Raw genomic sequence first — 13,501 nt, 5'->3', positions numbered from 1 at the left:
AGGGGAGAAGGGAAGAGAAGTTAAGGGAAAAGAAGGAAGGAAAGAAAGGGAGGGAGGGAGGAAGGAAGGAGGAAGGGAGGGAGGGAGGGAGGGAGGGAGGGAAGGAAGGAAGGAAGGAAGGAAGGAAGGAAGGAAGGAAGGAAGGAAGGAAGGAAGGAAGGAAGGAAGGAAGGAAGGAAGGAAGGAAGGAAGGGAGTTAGGGAGGGGGCAGAGGTAAGGAAAAACTAACAGCAATTACCCAAGACAGCACCAATCACAATTAACTCAAGTGCAGTGTGACCATAAAGTGCAAGTATCTTTGGTCTTTCTTCACCCAGTGCCTTCCATTTTCAAAATTCCATTGGTGGGAACCATACCCATCTCCACCAGAATGAGGGTAAGGCTGTCCTTTTCCACAGCTCAGTAGCCTCTTCGCGTGGTTCTGGCTCCATTCACCCAAGCCAATCAGTCCTACATTTCTTCAGCCCTAAAGATGTCTTAATCTTTAAAATTATTCACCTGAAAACACCTTTTTTTCAGCCCTAGCAATCAGACATTCAAGATAATATGGGTTTCAAATGCCACTCACTCTTTTGGGTTTAGATTTCCCTAATTTGGAAGAGAAAGGATAAAGCAGGAGATGTTCAACCACTTGTGACAACAAAACAAAAATCAGCAAAAAAAAAAAGCTGAATGTTTTGATTGTGGGAAATGCCATCCAGGGGAAAATTCAGAGCTATCAAAACATCATTTGAGCCTGGTAGTCTTCAAGAGCAAGTGAAGAGAAAGGAACAGTTTCCATTGTAAACTTGCTGCTGGTCTGTGAGCCAGTCCTCTCTACCCTCAGTGCAGCCTCCATCCTGGCAGTTGGCAGCACAGAGGATACCAGCCTCTTCCAGACCAGGAGTTCTAGAATTCTAGACCCCAGCACTCTAGAGAATCTTCTCTGGACGTCTGGATTAGGTTGGCATGCTTCTGTATTCCCACGGCCCCCTGCACTAGCCCAATCGCAGGCGTATCCTAGAAGACTTCAATTGGAAGTCTCTCCCAAATACATAGTGAGTTACACCGAAGCAAATAACTGGATCACAAATGTTTCTATAGAACATTTGACCCAAGGTAAGAGCTCACAACATGCTTAAAGAGTGAATATATTCATAAACCAAAATATAAGTCAATACCAGGTAGGTCTAAGAATGGGTTTCAGAGAGCCTGTGATGCCAAAAAAATGCACATAAAATCAAATGTGTGCTTTAGATTCATAAAGTGGTCCATGATTCCCCCTAAATCACCCCCAAATTATCTTAAATTCTCTGGGTGAGTGTGTGGCCTACCTTTGAGGTGCCAGTGACTTCCAGCGTCACAACTCACATTCCAAAGTGAGTTGGTTTTTTGTTTTGCTTTTTTGTTTTCAGCCAAAAAGGCACAGTTAAAGGACCAGTGAAAAATAATTAACCTCTTTCAAGTTAGAAATGTAATAAGGAGGTGAGGTTTAAAAGAGATCTGTGTAACATAGGAACTTCAGCAAAAATTACAAATAGAAATAAATTGCTATTCAAATCAATCTTTTTTCTCTTCAAATGCATAACCTTCACTTCTATGGAGGATGTTTGGATTCGTTGAACACATATTCTTTCCCCAAATGCTTTATTGTATTATCTGGATCTTTTACTCTGCAGGTTATTACCGCTTTCAAAATAAATGCATAATTTGAAAGAGGATATACATTTCCATCATACGGAAAGTGGTAAGATTTTAATGGAAAGGAAAAGAATTTGGAGAGCAATTTCAGGTTTTGTTTTTCCTTGGGGAAAGTGTGGGGGCTGGAAGAGATAGGGGAAGTAGATAAACAATGGAATCGTACCCAAAACAGTTTCTGTTGTAAGCAAGTGTTCAAAATGCAGGGGGATATAACCAACAACAAAGAATAATCAGAAAACTAAAAATCAGAGAGAGGTTGGCTGTATCTTTATAGTATAAACGTATCACCACAGTAAGAGTATAAAAATTGGAATATACTTTCATGAGTAATCATTATTAACTGGACGCAATTACAGTGTCCTGAGATCACTGGCAATTATTCTAAGCATCGTCTTCCATGGGTATACTTCTTAGCCAGGAACTTTTCCACCAGCAAATATGACACCAACTGACCTACTTATGTTTATATTTATATATGTGTGCGTAAGTTAATAGATACATGGGTTTTCTGCTTTTCAAATATCATCTATCCTTCAGGATGATGTAGAATCCTTTGGGGATTTGAGGTGATGCTGCAGGGATCATAAACTTCCCTCCCAGGGAACGAAAACGTATGGTAAATTGCTCACACTCTTGGAGAAAGGAAGGATGTTGGTTTTCAGCCAAATCCAAGGGCTTAAAGCACCAAGCTTGGGATTCAAAAAAAAAAAAAGAACCTCAAGTATTTGAGAAGCACAGAGTCTCTGAGGAGGAAAGGACCCAGAGATGACCCACTCCAACCCAACCTTGAACGTGTGAATCAGTGTGAACTGAATTCCCCACACCATCCTGTGCGATGATCAGTCACATCCAACAGACGCTTCCTAATCTGTGTGCCATCACAGTCTTCTTTGAGAGACTTAATTGCCAAGGCTTATTCCTTATATCAAGCTGAAACATTCGTCCTTATAATTTCACCCTCTGGCCTCAGTTCTCAACCTAGTGCAAGAGCAAAGTAATTAAGACTAAGCTTAGCCACTGTGGACACAGTTTGATGGTTTCTTGAAAAGTTAAACACAGAGTTTAACTTTTTAAATACTTGAAAGAATTGAAAGCAGGGACCGGAACAGCTATTTATACACCAACATTCATCACAGCATTATTCACAATAGCCAAAAAGCAGGTACAACCCAAGTGTCCATCAACAGATGGACAGAAAAACAAAATGTGACCCATCCATACAATGGAATATTAGTAAACCATAAAATAGAATAAAGTTCTGATACATGCTACAATGTGGATGGATCTTGACAACATTGAGTGAAATAAGCCAGACATTAAAGGATACATACTGCTTGATACCATTTATCTAAATATCTATAATAAGCAAATTCATAGAGACAGAAAGTAGATTGGAAGTTACCATGGGTAAAGAAGGTGGGGAAATAGGGAATTACTGCTTAATCTGTTCAGGGTTTCTATTTGGGGTCATGAAAAAGCCTTGGTAATGGTATGTGATGATGGTAGCACAATATGTGAATGTAATTAATACCATTGAGGTATACACTTAAAAATGGTTAAAATGGCAAATTTTGGGAAATATGTACATTTACACAATAAAAAAAAAGATTACACCTTCTACCCTATAACAACTCAAGAGACATTTGAACACATCTCTTATATCTTTTCTGAGATTTCTCTCCTCTAAACTAAACTTCCTTCAGTAGTTTTTCTGGAACGCTTACCTTATTTCCTTCCCCTGGGCACACTCCAGTCTGTCAACGCTCATCTCTGTTGCTGCAGAGCCAAGGACAATCCTACAGAGGTTGTGGGAGTATTGCTGGAGTTATGAGCAGTTGTACCACTCAGCCAGTGATCCTACCTCCCTGCCATCCAAGCAAATGTTCAGCTAGCAATGACCTACCTCAGAGAGGAATCTTGATTTGATATCTCTGCCAGGGATTGGCCTAAGGGTGGGCAAGTGATCCAGTTCTGGCCAATGAATTGTATGGAGAAATCTTCTGGGAGCTGGAGGAGTCTAAGGAATATTTTCTACTCTAATGAAAAGATGAGGATCCTTGCAGATAGCCTCTTTTATCTCCATTTTCTTCCTGTTTTGAATGATGACATGTGAGGATGTGATGGCTGGAACAGAAGCAGCCTCTTTGTGACTAAGATGAACCAGCTGAGGACACTGAACAAGACCTGGGACTCCTTGTTAAACACAACTAGATGTCTTAGAAAGTAGATTAGAGGTTACTAGGGGGTTGGAAGATGGGAACAGGGAGCTACTGCTTAATGGACACAAAGTTTTTGTTTGGGGTGATAAAAATGTTTTGCTAATGGATGGTGGTGATGGTAGACTACATTATAAATATAATTCATGTCACTGAATTATACACATAGAAATAGTTAAAATGGCAAACCTTGCATTATACATGTGTATATACATGGTATACATATATATATACATATATATATACACATTATACATGTGTATATATATATGATATCACAACAAAAAAAAAAAGACAAAATCACCTAAATGTCTCTATGATTTAAGCTACCATTGGCCAAACGTTGTCACTTGCAGCTGAGAGCACTCCTAACAACAGGAAAGGTATTATAGAGCTATCAACTCCCTTAATTTAGAAATTATACTTCCAGAAATGTAGCCTGAGTCCTTCCACATTTTTAGGATCCACGTCACTCTTTAGAACCTATTGAGATTCTGGTCAACACAAAACACAAACAAATAAGACCCCCATAATCAGGGAACACCATCTCGTTAGCTTGTAGAGTCTATGCGTGAATTCAGCTGGATGTGACATAAAAGGGTGTGGGGTGGAGAGGACTATGGTGAACTGGAAAACGCATGCCTCCCCCATAGACATTATAATTCAAGTGTTTTAAAATCCTGTGCTGGTGAAATAAAATGCATCTGTGTGCCAGATTCAGCAGGCAGTCCACGAGTCCATGAGTTTGCAAGTGAATCAGAAAGCCACATCTCCCCCTTCCTGAAACAGTGTGAATTCTTCTTGAACCCTCAAATGCAGCCCATCATATGGGTCCATCATTTCAATCTGGAAATACAGTTTTGAGTTTTAATTCCACCAACCAAACCCTTAATCATGTTAATTGATGCAACCAAAATAGTAGCATCTGATCTGTTGCCCCTTCAGTAACCCAACTCTATTCACATTCATTAACTTGAAAGGGCAGGAAAATCAGAGCATAAGAATAAGAATCAAAAGACTTGATTCTAGCGGTGGGACCCGAAATAAAATCTGCAAGTCTCTGAACATTTACTTCCTCATCTGAAAAGAGGGATTCTTTAAACACATATCTCTGGGGTTGCCAGGTTCCCCAGCTATCACTGAGTTACTTCATTCTTAGCAAAGGCAAAACGCACGACTTTATGTGACTAGACTCTAAATCCTTAAGCCCGGTGCAAACATAAGGTCCAGTCAGTGGGATCACTTACTGCAAAGATCCTCGAAACGGTCTCTCCTTAAAGTCACTCAGCAGAGGCTTCTGGCTTTCCCAGTTAATAAAATGTGGATAGTGTCCTTGGACCCTCCATTTTGGAGAGCTTTGTGATTTTTCACTGAATACCTTCTTATCACTACAGCACCCTTAATCATTTTTTCTGGGTATTAAAAAGTACATTTACACTTTCCAATGCCGGCAGCCTCCCCATGAGAACATAGCTCTCCCACAAAGGGCCTCCTTCATCCTTCCCCAGAAAAGAAGCAGCACCTCAACCAGAGCCCCAGAACCTACTACCTGGATGTGAAATGCCCAGGATGCTATAAAGTGGCCATGGTCTTTACAACAAACTCACCTCTGCCAGCCCACAGGAGAAACAGCAAGGCTTGCAGAGCTTCAGAAGCACGCGCCTTCAAAAGGCTGCAGCACAAAAAGCACCTGAAGCAAGATGAGTGGGATAGCATCCCAATAAACACATTTGAGATTTAAACATACCCACACAAACAGAGGTGCATTGGAGGGAAATAAAAACTGCAAAATGTAGGCATGATGCCTGTAATAAGCATTTATTATGAGCCAAGCCCTGTGCTGTGTATATTATATCCATTATTGCATTTAAATCTCACAATGTTATGAGGTAGGTACTATTATTATACCCGTTTTACAGATGAAGACACTGAGGCTCAGAGATGTTGAAGAACATCCCCCTGATCTACGTAGCTGCCAAGTGAATTTAAACCTGGGCAATCTAACTCAAGGTCTGACACACCAACCACATATGTTAAATTGACACTGCAGTAGGGCCTGCCGCCTCTTCCTGGGGTCCATAAATACATCCTATGCTCACGACCGGGGGTGTCAGTCTGGAGAGATAAAGCACAATCCCCCAACAGATAAGGGGCCTCTGGTCCTTTCCTTCCCCTCTTGTCCTGGAGACAGTCTCATTTACAGGATGACCTTACCAGAGGCCACCAGCTCCCCATTACAAACCCAGAATTCTGATCATATTTCCTCTCCCTCTCTCTGTCTCTGTCTCTCTCTGTCTCTGTCTCTGTCTCTCTCTCTATCTCTCTCTCTCCTTCTCTCTCTCTCTCTCATCTCCCCATCCTTCCCCTTTCCTATCTGAGGCCAGCAGAGAGATAAGCACCTTAAACCCTCCACCCACAGCTAGCAAAGGTGCAGGCAACGGCCAGTGAGCTCCGAGGACCGCACGGGGTGAATCCTTCCCATCGGGGTGATACCCGTGGCTCTCAGTGACTTCAGGAAGGAGGAATCGGTGGTTGCCTCTGACAGGTCTTGCCCAAGAGGCTAAAGATGGCCCTCCCCACTCCCAGAACAAGCTGATGCCTCCGTAGCGGGAGCTGAGTGGGCTCCGCCGCCGCGTGCCTGCCCTTCCCATGAGGTTTCGCCATGGAGCGGGAAGGTCCACTCACCAACAATCGAACTCCAGAACTGCTGGGTCACAAGCCCAGGAACCTCCCCATCCTGCTAACGAGGTACTACTCAGCAGCAGGACGTGGGTCTATGTAATCCCCCAGTTTATGTTAATCCCTAGACTAGCTAGTAATTATCTGCCCACTCTCATGAGCAAGGGGGAGAGGAGACTCAGTACACACCTATGAAATCAGTCAGCATTTAGGGAACAAGCACCGCCTGGAAAATACTGAACCACAGGGTGATATGCACGTCCAGAAGCTGCAGCAAGTTGGCACCAGAACCAATGACTTCATTCAGTCAACAAACGTTCACCCAGTAACGAGTGGGCAGAGCAGGGCCAGTGCAGAGTAGTAAAGGGGCACATCTGTGAGCAAGCAAGCACTCCTATTTAACAGTAAAAAAATAGAAAAGTATTTAAATAATTGTGGCATAAACAGAACACTCTGTTGCCATTAAAAATCATGTTTGATAAGTTGATTGAGTGATAAAAGTCCGAGGATATATAGCCAAGTTAAAAAAAATAAATAAAAGCAGATGTGAAACAAAGCTAGGCCAAAATCAGAGGGAACACATATTCAGTAATCTCCCTCTTTTGCCCCTAAGTCTTATAATGCGTAGATAAGTCTTTAGTTATTTTTAAATGTATGTAGTTCTGCTTGGAAATAAGAAAAGGAAGTCACAGATCAAAAACAGAGCAGTCCCCCTAAAAATGAATGAAAACAATGATGAGACTCTACAATGCCAATTAGGAATCAAAGCCACATGATCCCTGAGGTGCTGGGGCATATACAAGCCGTGGGAGCAGAAGTCTCAGCATTCATGAGGGTATGGGGAGCCAGACCCATACTGCTAGCTGTGAATGGAGCTGGAACATCTGCCCCATTCCTTAAGTCATAGACAAAAAGGAGGCCACCGTTTGCATCGAGGAGCCAATGCTAAGTTAGCTGCGTGATGCGGGAGCCCAAGCCTGAGTTCCAGAAAAATACGGAGAAGAGGAGAGCTCCGAGATGAGCTGCTAACATCAGCTCTGCTTTGAAAGCCCATCCCCTTGCAGATCCAGGGCAGAAGAAATCATGAAATTGTCTTGAAAATACGTTCACAGGCAAAAATTAGAGAACTGATGAGGACGTCCGATCAACAGACTCTACAAAAGGAAGAATTCGTATCTGAAGAAACAAAGACAATGGAGCAAGCAGAGGATTTCATAATAAGTACTTTTTAAATTCTCTAAGGGGACCCAAAAAGTGAGAAGAGTTGTTTAAAAAAAAAAAAAACAGCCAGGTATGAAAAGGGATCAATTACGCATTTTGGAAGTAAAGTATGTCACTGTTGAAGTTGAAAAGGCAACAGATAGGGAGCATAACAGGCCAGACACAAAAGAGCTAATTAACAAGAGTAGAGAACTAAGGAAACCTTCCCAAATAGCATAGCACAGTCAGAAAACAAAATACAAAAACAAAATTTAAGTTAAGATACAAGGAGAAACTTCATATATAATATCTATCCACACGTTATATTATGTATCTAATAGTCCTTGAAGGAGAGAATAGAGATAATGGTCCAGAGGAAATATTCAACAGATAACGGCTGAGATTTTTCCGGAATTTAAGAAAAACCTTGGTCTTCTCATTTAGAGAGTCCACAAAGTACAAAGCACAATAAACAAAGCCATATATGCAGTATAATCTAGAACTCCTAACTAAATAAATAGAGCTTAGAATGAAATACACCAAAATGTCAACAGCAGTTACTCCCAGGTGATGAGAGAGATTTTGATTTTCTTCTTTAAACTTTAATGCACTTTCCAAGTACTCTACAACGAGAAAACATTGCTTTTTTAAACTGTGAAGGAGGAGCATCTGTTATTTCAAATACACACTTAAAAAAATCTTCCCTCAAGGGACTTACACTCTAGTAGGGGAAATGAGGTATGTGTGAAAATAACATATAAAGCAAACCCCAAGCAGTTTACTACCAGGGATAGATGTAGCTAAAATCTAAGCCCTGCCTTGCCTTCCATGGAGCAGTTAGGAATGAGGGAGAAAAGAACTGGGAGGAGAGGACACTGAGCAGAAACAGAAAGAACTGGCCCCCCTGTTGGATATTCTAGGGGCCCTTACTTTAACCAGGATATTGTTTCACTTGGATGGGGTCAAATAGCCAAAATAAGATAAAATCAGAACTGTATCTACATCGAGCACTATTTTCACTTCTAATTTAATTACTTGCAAGACCAACCACTGGTAGTAGCCAAAATGAACATCTCTCCTGTAAATTAAATGAGCACCATAAAAATCTGCCCCTTCATACCATTTCAATTATTATAAAGCTTTGTTCTTTTCTTCAAGGGTCAGGGAGACTGAGGGAAAAATTAAAATGACTTGTGTATGTGTATGTGTGCATGCGTATTAACTGGTAATCAAATTAATCATGAGTCTCATCCATAAGGCACCACCACTTCGAGAGTTTAGAAGTGCAAACAACACAGGTGCATTCTGGCTTTATCAGATCGACATTATTTTAGGGGAGACAGAGAACCCTTATCAGTTTGGCATTTCAGACATTGTGACCTGAATACCTCTGGCATGCCCAAGAAATGGGGAGTTTTAGGCAATCCCCCAAGACTGCTTCTCCAGAGCCGAACATACTTCACTCATCGTTGAGCTCTATAAGAAACAGGTGGCAAAGTTTCTGACTAGATGTGTCGCTAAGGGAAGGAAGGGGCGCTCACATCTCGGACCATGTCTTTCCTTTTTAATCACATCCAGGTCTCTGCGAATACCGTCTCCTAACCCAGCTCCTCTCCTCACCTGTAATTCCACAGGCATATCCCAAAGTGCTCAGCTGACTTCTTTGATTCCCTGCCATAGTGTCTTGTCCCCCTCTAGGTTTACCAGGATCATGGCGGGTGGGGACAATCTCCTCAAGAAAGATTCAGAAATCTTCAACAATAATAGGAGGTATCTGATTCCTTTCCACATTTTTGAGCCAATGGACACTTCCATTCCTCTCTTCTCCATCCCCTCCAAAAGCTCTCTGTAATGTCGATTTCTCTCAAACTGTCCTTTCTCATCCTTCTCTGGCCATTTCCTGGTTCCCTGTTCCTTCCTTACTCTTTACGTGGAATAGGACTTTGCTCCACTTCCCCATAAGGTCCTTTTACCCCATAGGAGAGAGGGACACTTTGATTCTCACTCCCTAGCTTTCTCAAAAAAAAAAATCCTTTCTAAATCCTCATTTAAGGGAAGACGCATTGCTAGTTCAGTTGGCCAGAGCCTGACATTCCTTGGGTCAAGACTCACTAGTGACCAGGGTGCAGATTTCCTGCACATCAAGGGGCTGCTCATCTGTAGCTCCACTCTCTGTTCCCACTTCTCTGCCTGCAATTGAATGGGTAGGTCAGGTGACAGCCTCCACGACAGGCCTGCCAGCTCAGATTTAGGGAAGAGAGAACTGGAAGCCTGCTCAGACCTCCCCAACCCAGCCTCAACTACCTTCTCCAATTCAGCTTTTAACAGATTTACCCACGGGTCATCTTGGGCCCTGGTCTACCCAGAAATTTCACTTACAGTTCGGCTACTGTTTTATGCACATTGCTCCTTCAGGGAAAACTTAAAAGGGAGGAGGGATGAGCGGTAACGTTTAGACCCCGACATTCTACCCCAATTCCCTAATGAAAATTGTCGTTCTTTTCCCTCTTCATTCCTGCATCGGTGGGCTGGTGCCTCCTCATGCTTAAGCCCTCTGTACTTGGACTTCCCATCCTATGCCTGAGTATCACTCCAGGGCTCAGGAGCTCCTATAAAATTAGATTATTTCCTTGGCTCTCTGGAAAATGGGATGCCAAACTTAAAAATGAGCTGAATTTGGTGAAATATAAGATCAGAGCTCGGAACCAGAAAAGCTGAACTCTAGTCCCATCAGCCATGTGTGGTCTTGGCCAACTATCTTACCTGCTCTGTGCTCCTTCTCCTCATCTGAAAGTTCCGGAGTGGTCTATTAGCCACCAAGATCCCTTCCAGCCCTAGTATGGCTCTATAAGCTGGTGGCAAGGCACCGCTCTTCCCCGTTTTCTCCCTCCCAGAAAAGAGCTCCCCACCCAAAACCGAGAGGTGACTGGGAAAATGGTCAACAACACACAGGAATTCTGCTAGGCAGCAAACACTCTAAAATGAATGTTTAATAAGATACTGCATCAGTTGTGTACTTCGGCTGAGTGTGTTGCAGCCCTGGAGACCTGAAAGAATTAATACAATCCCCAAAGGAGCTGGTGGGAACTGCTGAGACAGAGGCACAATCTGATTTGATGAATATAAAAGTGCTTTGAGAGCATCGGGAGGAAAGTGCTATAACAAATGCCTCATGCCTCCTGCTCTCTAAGGAACTCTCTCCAAGGAGGGCTGGGGCCACAGCACGCAAGCATCCCTTACCCCTCACCCTGCTGCCCCCTCCCACTGGACTCCTGATCCTTTCCTGAGTCTTATAGAGATACCACACCCCCACATCCCCAGTCTTTCCCTTTTTCCCCATTTCCGCTCTGCTCTTCCTTCCAACCTTCTTTACTGCCTCCACTCCATCCCAATTCCCAAGCCAGGCCTGGTAACTAGTCACTTAAGTCTTCAAGTCTCTCTCCCCTTTTTTCCAAACCAATGTTCCCAGCTGGTCCACAAAGACCTTCCCTCTCGTTTTAAAACAAGAAGTTTGGACACACCTTGTCTCGTTCCCAAGCCCATCCTTGGGAGCCAACCCCTCAGTTTGAAGGCGGTCGAGCCCCTGCCATGAATTGTCAGCCGCAGACAAGGAACATGTACTGGAAAACGTCAGACCCCCCACACTGCCTGCAGTGTCATTCTCCTTTCTGCTCACACCCACTCCCTCCCAGGAGGGGGGTCTCTCCAACATCCCTCTAGTCCAGGGCTTCTCGAACTTTCTACCTGAGAAGAGTTTGGGGAAGCGGAAACTTGACATTCCCCTACCTTCTGGTGCTTTACCAAAAATTTTTGCATTTTATCTTATAACCTACTCCCACAGTAAATATCTTTAAATAGTTTTCATCACTTACCACAAGAGGGAGGAAAACAGATATTTTCCCCCAAACCAAGTAAAATGGACTTTACAGGAATATGAGCCATATTGTTTAACGTGTCCCCAGTCTTGCCTTTGGGTAATACCTGGAGATCTCCAAGCACCCCCGGCCCCAGCCTATTCCAGGCACACCAGGGTTCCTCTGAGTACCCCAGTTTCAGAACCAAGGCGGAAGAGACATTTCCATCCATTTCCTGGCTGGGGAGGCGGAACCTGCGCCGGTGACCGCAAACCCCCTTCAAATCAAGACAGATGCCAAAGACACGTGAGGACCTACAGTGGCCGCCATCTGCTTCTGCCCGAGGTCCTGGCAGCCCGGAGCCTCCCGTCTTACCTTATCCGCCATGATCATGGATGCGCCCCCGTGGATTCCCAGGATGGGGATGAAAGTCTGGGAGGAGATAAAATCCAGCATCTGGGCCACGGCCTCCTGGTCGGTGTCGTCCCCGAACACGAGGCCGTGGATGCGCGCCCCAGACATGAGGTCGCACACGTGCGTGATGAGGCTCTTGGGGTCCGTGCGGTTCATCAGCAGCGCCACCACGTTCACGTCCAGGGGCAGCCCCGCCGCCTGCTCCGGGCCCCAAAGGTTCCGCAGTTCGCGCTCCGTCACGTCGTGGCTGTGACCCAGCAAGACCGCGATGTTCAGCGCCGGGGGCCCCTTCTCCGCCGCCGCGCCCTGCGCTGGGCCACGCCACACCAGAAGGGCCGGCAGCACCAGGAGGGTCCAATAGCCCAGTCTGCCCATATTCGCCACTTACGGTCCCTGCGGGGACAGGGTGAGAGACAGGGCAGCGGTGAGCGAGGGTACCCAGCCCGCGCCCTGCTCTAGGAGCCGGGTGTGGCGCTCACCCCCAGCGCAGGCTGCCAGAGTCCCTGACTCCACTCCCCACCCCCCGACGCCATCCGCATCGCATCCCTCGACTCAACTCCAACTCCAGCCATAGCTCTAGTCCATCAAACCCATCCTCGCAGCCCGCCTCCTTCCTCCTCCTCATCCCCCGCCTGAAAGCCTCTTCCCCATTTCCAGCCCCGCCAACATTTCCCACCACGTTCCCCCGGTTAGCTGCAAAGCACAGCCCCTGAGCTCCGAGCGGGTCATGGACCCCACTCAGCTCGCAGGCACCCAGAGCAGACCCTCCACCCACCTTTCCACCACCCAGTCTAGTGCAGGCCAAGTTACTGACCCCGCCCCCTGGCCAAGAGCAGCGAACGACAGCCGCGTCCTGGCTGGCTAGTTCTCCTTATCTGGAGGCTAGTTGATCGGCCCCGCCCCCTGAGAACCCGCGGGGTGCACTAGAGACCTGGTTCCATGAGCTGCACCTGCCGCAGACCGAGCTCCTCTCCTACAGGCTACACTCTGAGCGCTTGGGAGTGAAGATGCTCGCTTGTGCGACGGGTCCAGGCTCGGTGACGCCTGAAGGAACTTAGCGCTCGCCGCACTCGGCGCAGAGGGACCTGGAGCGGCTTCCACTCAACTGCAAGCGGCCCCAGGACCCGCCCCCTACCGGCGCGCGTGCACACACACTCGCAACACACACACATCCTCTCTCACGCGCGCTGTGTGCAATGCAGAATTGCGGAGAGGAGGCACTTCCCTCCCGGGCCGGCGCGTGTGAGCTGGCAAAGAACATGCGTGGGGCGCGGGAGGTGGGGGGAAGGGAGGTAGGAGTCCAGGAAGCGCTCAGACCGACGTGGACTGAGCACCCCTCCCCAGCCTTTCCACTGGGGTCCTGCTGCCAAGTCTTAGATGCACGTGGGCAGTGGGCTGCACACGCTCACAGGCACGCTTCCATTCCTGCGCAAACCCGCAGGCCGCCACAGCAGTGCC

The 13,501-nt window shown here is 45.7% G+C and overlaps 1 protein-coding gene across 2 annotated transcripts in view; it reads right to left on the bottom strand.

Annotated features, from left to right (window-relative positions):
* GRIN2A (glutamate ionotropic receptor NMDA type subunit 2A) overlaps nucleotides 1–12,433 on the bottom strand; it is a 421,881-nt gene extending 409,448 nt beyond the window's left edge. Inside the window, exon 1 of one of the 2 annotated variants that reach the window (XM_077141849.1) lies at nucleotides 12,005–12,433. In XM_077141849.1, the coding sequence (XP_076997964.1) occupies nucleotides 12,005–12,418 (414 nt within the window). In that variant the 5' untranslated portion in view covers nucleotides 12,419–12,433. The remainder of the gene's footprint in view (nucleotides 1–12,004) is intronic. The other variant, XM_077141850.1, reaches the window with a different exon arrangement.
* Between the last annotated feature and the right edge of the window lie 1,068 nt (nucleotides 12,434–13,501).

This window comes from Tamandua tetradactyla, chromosome 23, assembly GCF_023851605.1.
Source record: "Tamandua tetradactyla isolate mTamTet1 chromosome 23, mTamTet1.pri, whole genome shotgun sequence".
Taxonomy (NCBI): Eukaryota; Metazoa; Chordata; class Mammalia; order Pilosa; family Myrmecophagidae; genus Tamandua; species Tamandua tetradactyla.
The sequence above is the reverse complement of the archived record's forward strand: the minus strand, read 5'-3'. Positions and strand labels throughout refer to the sequence as shown.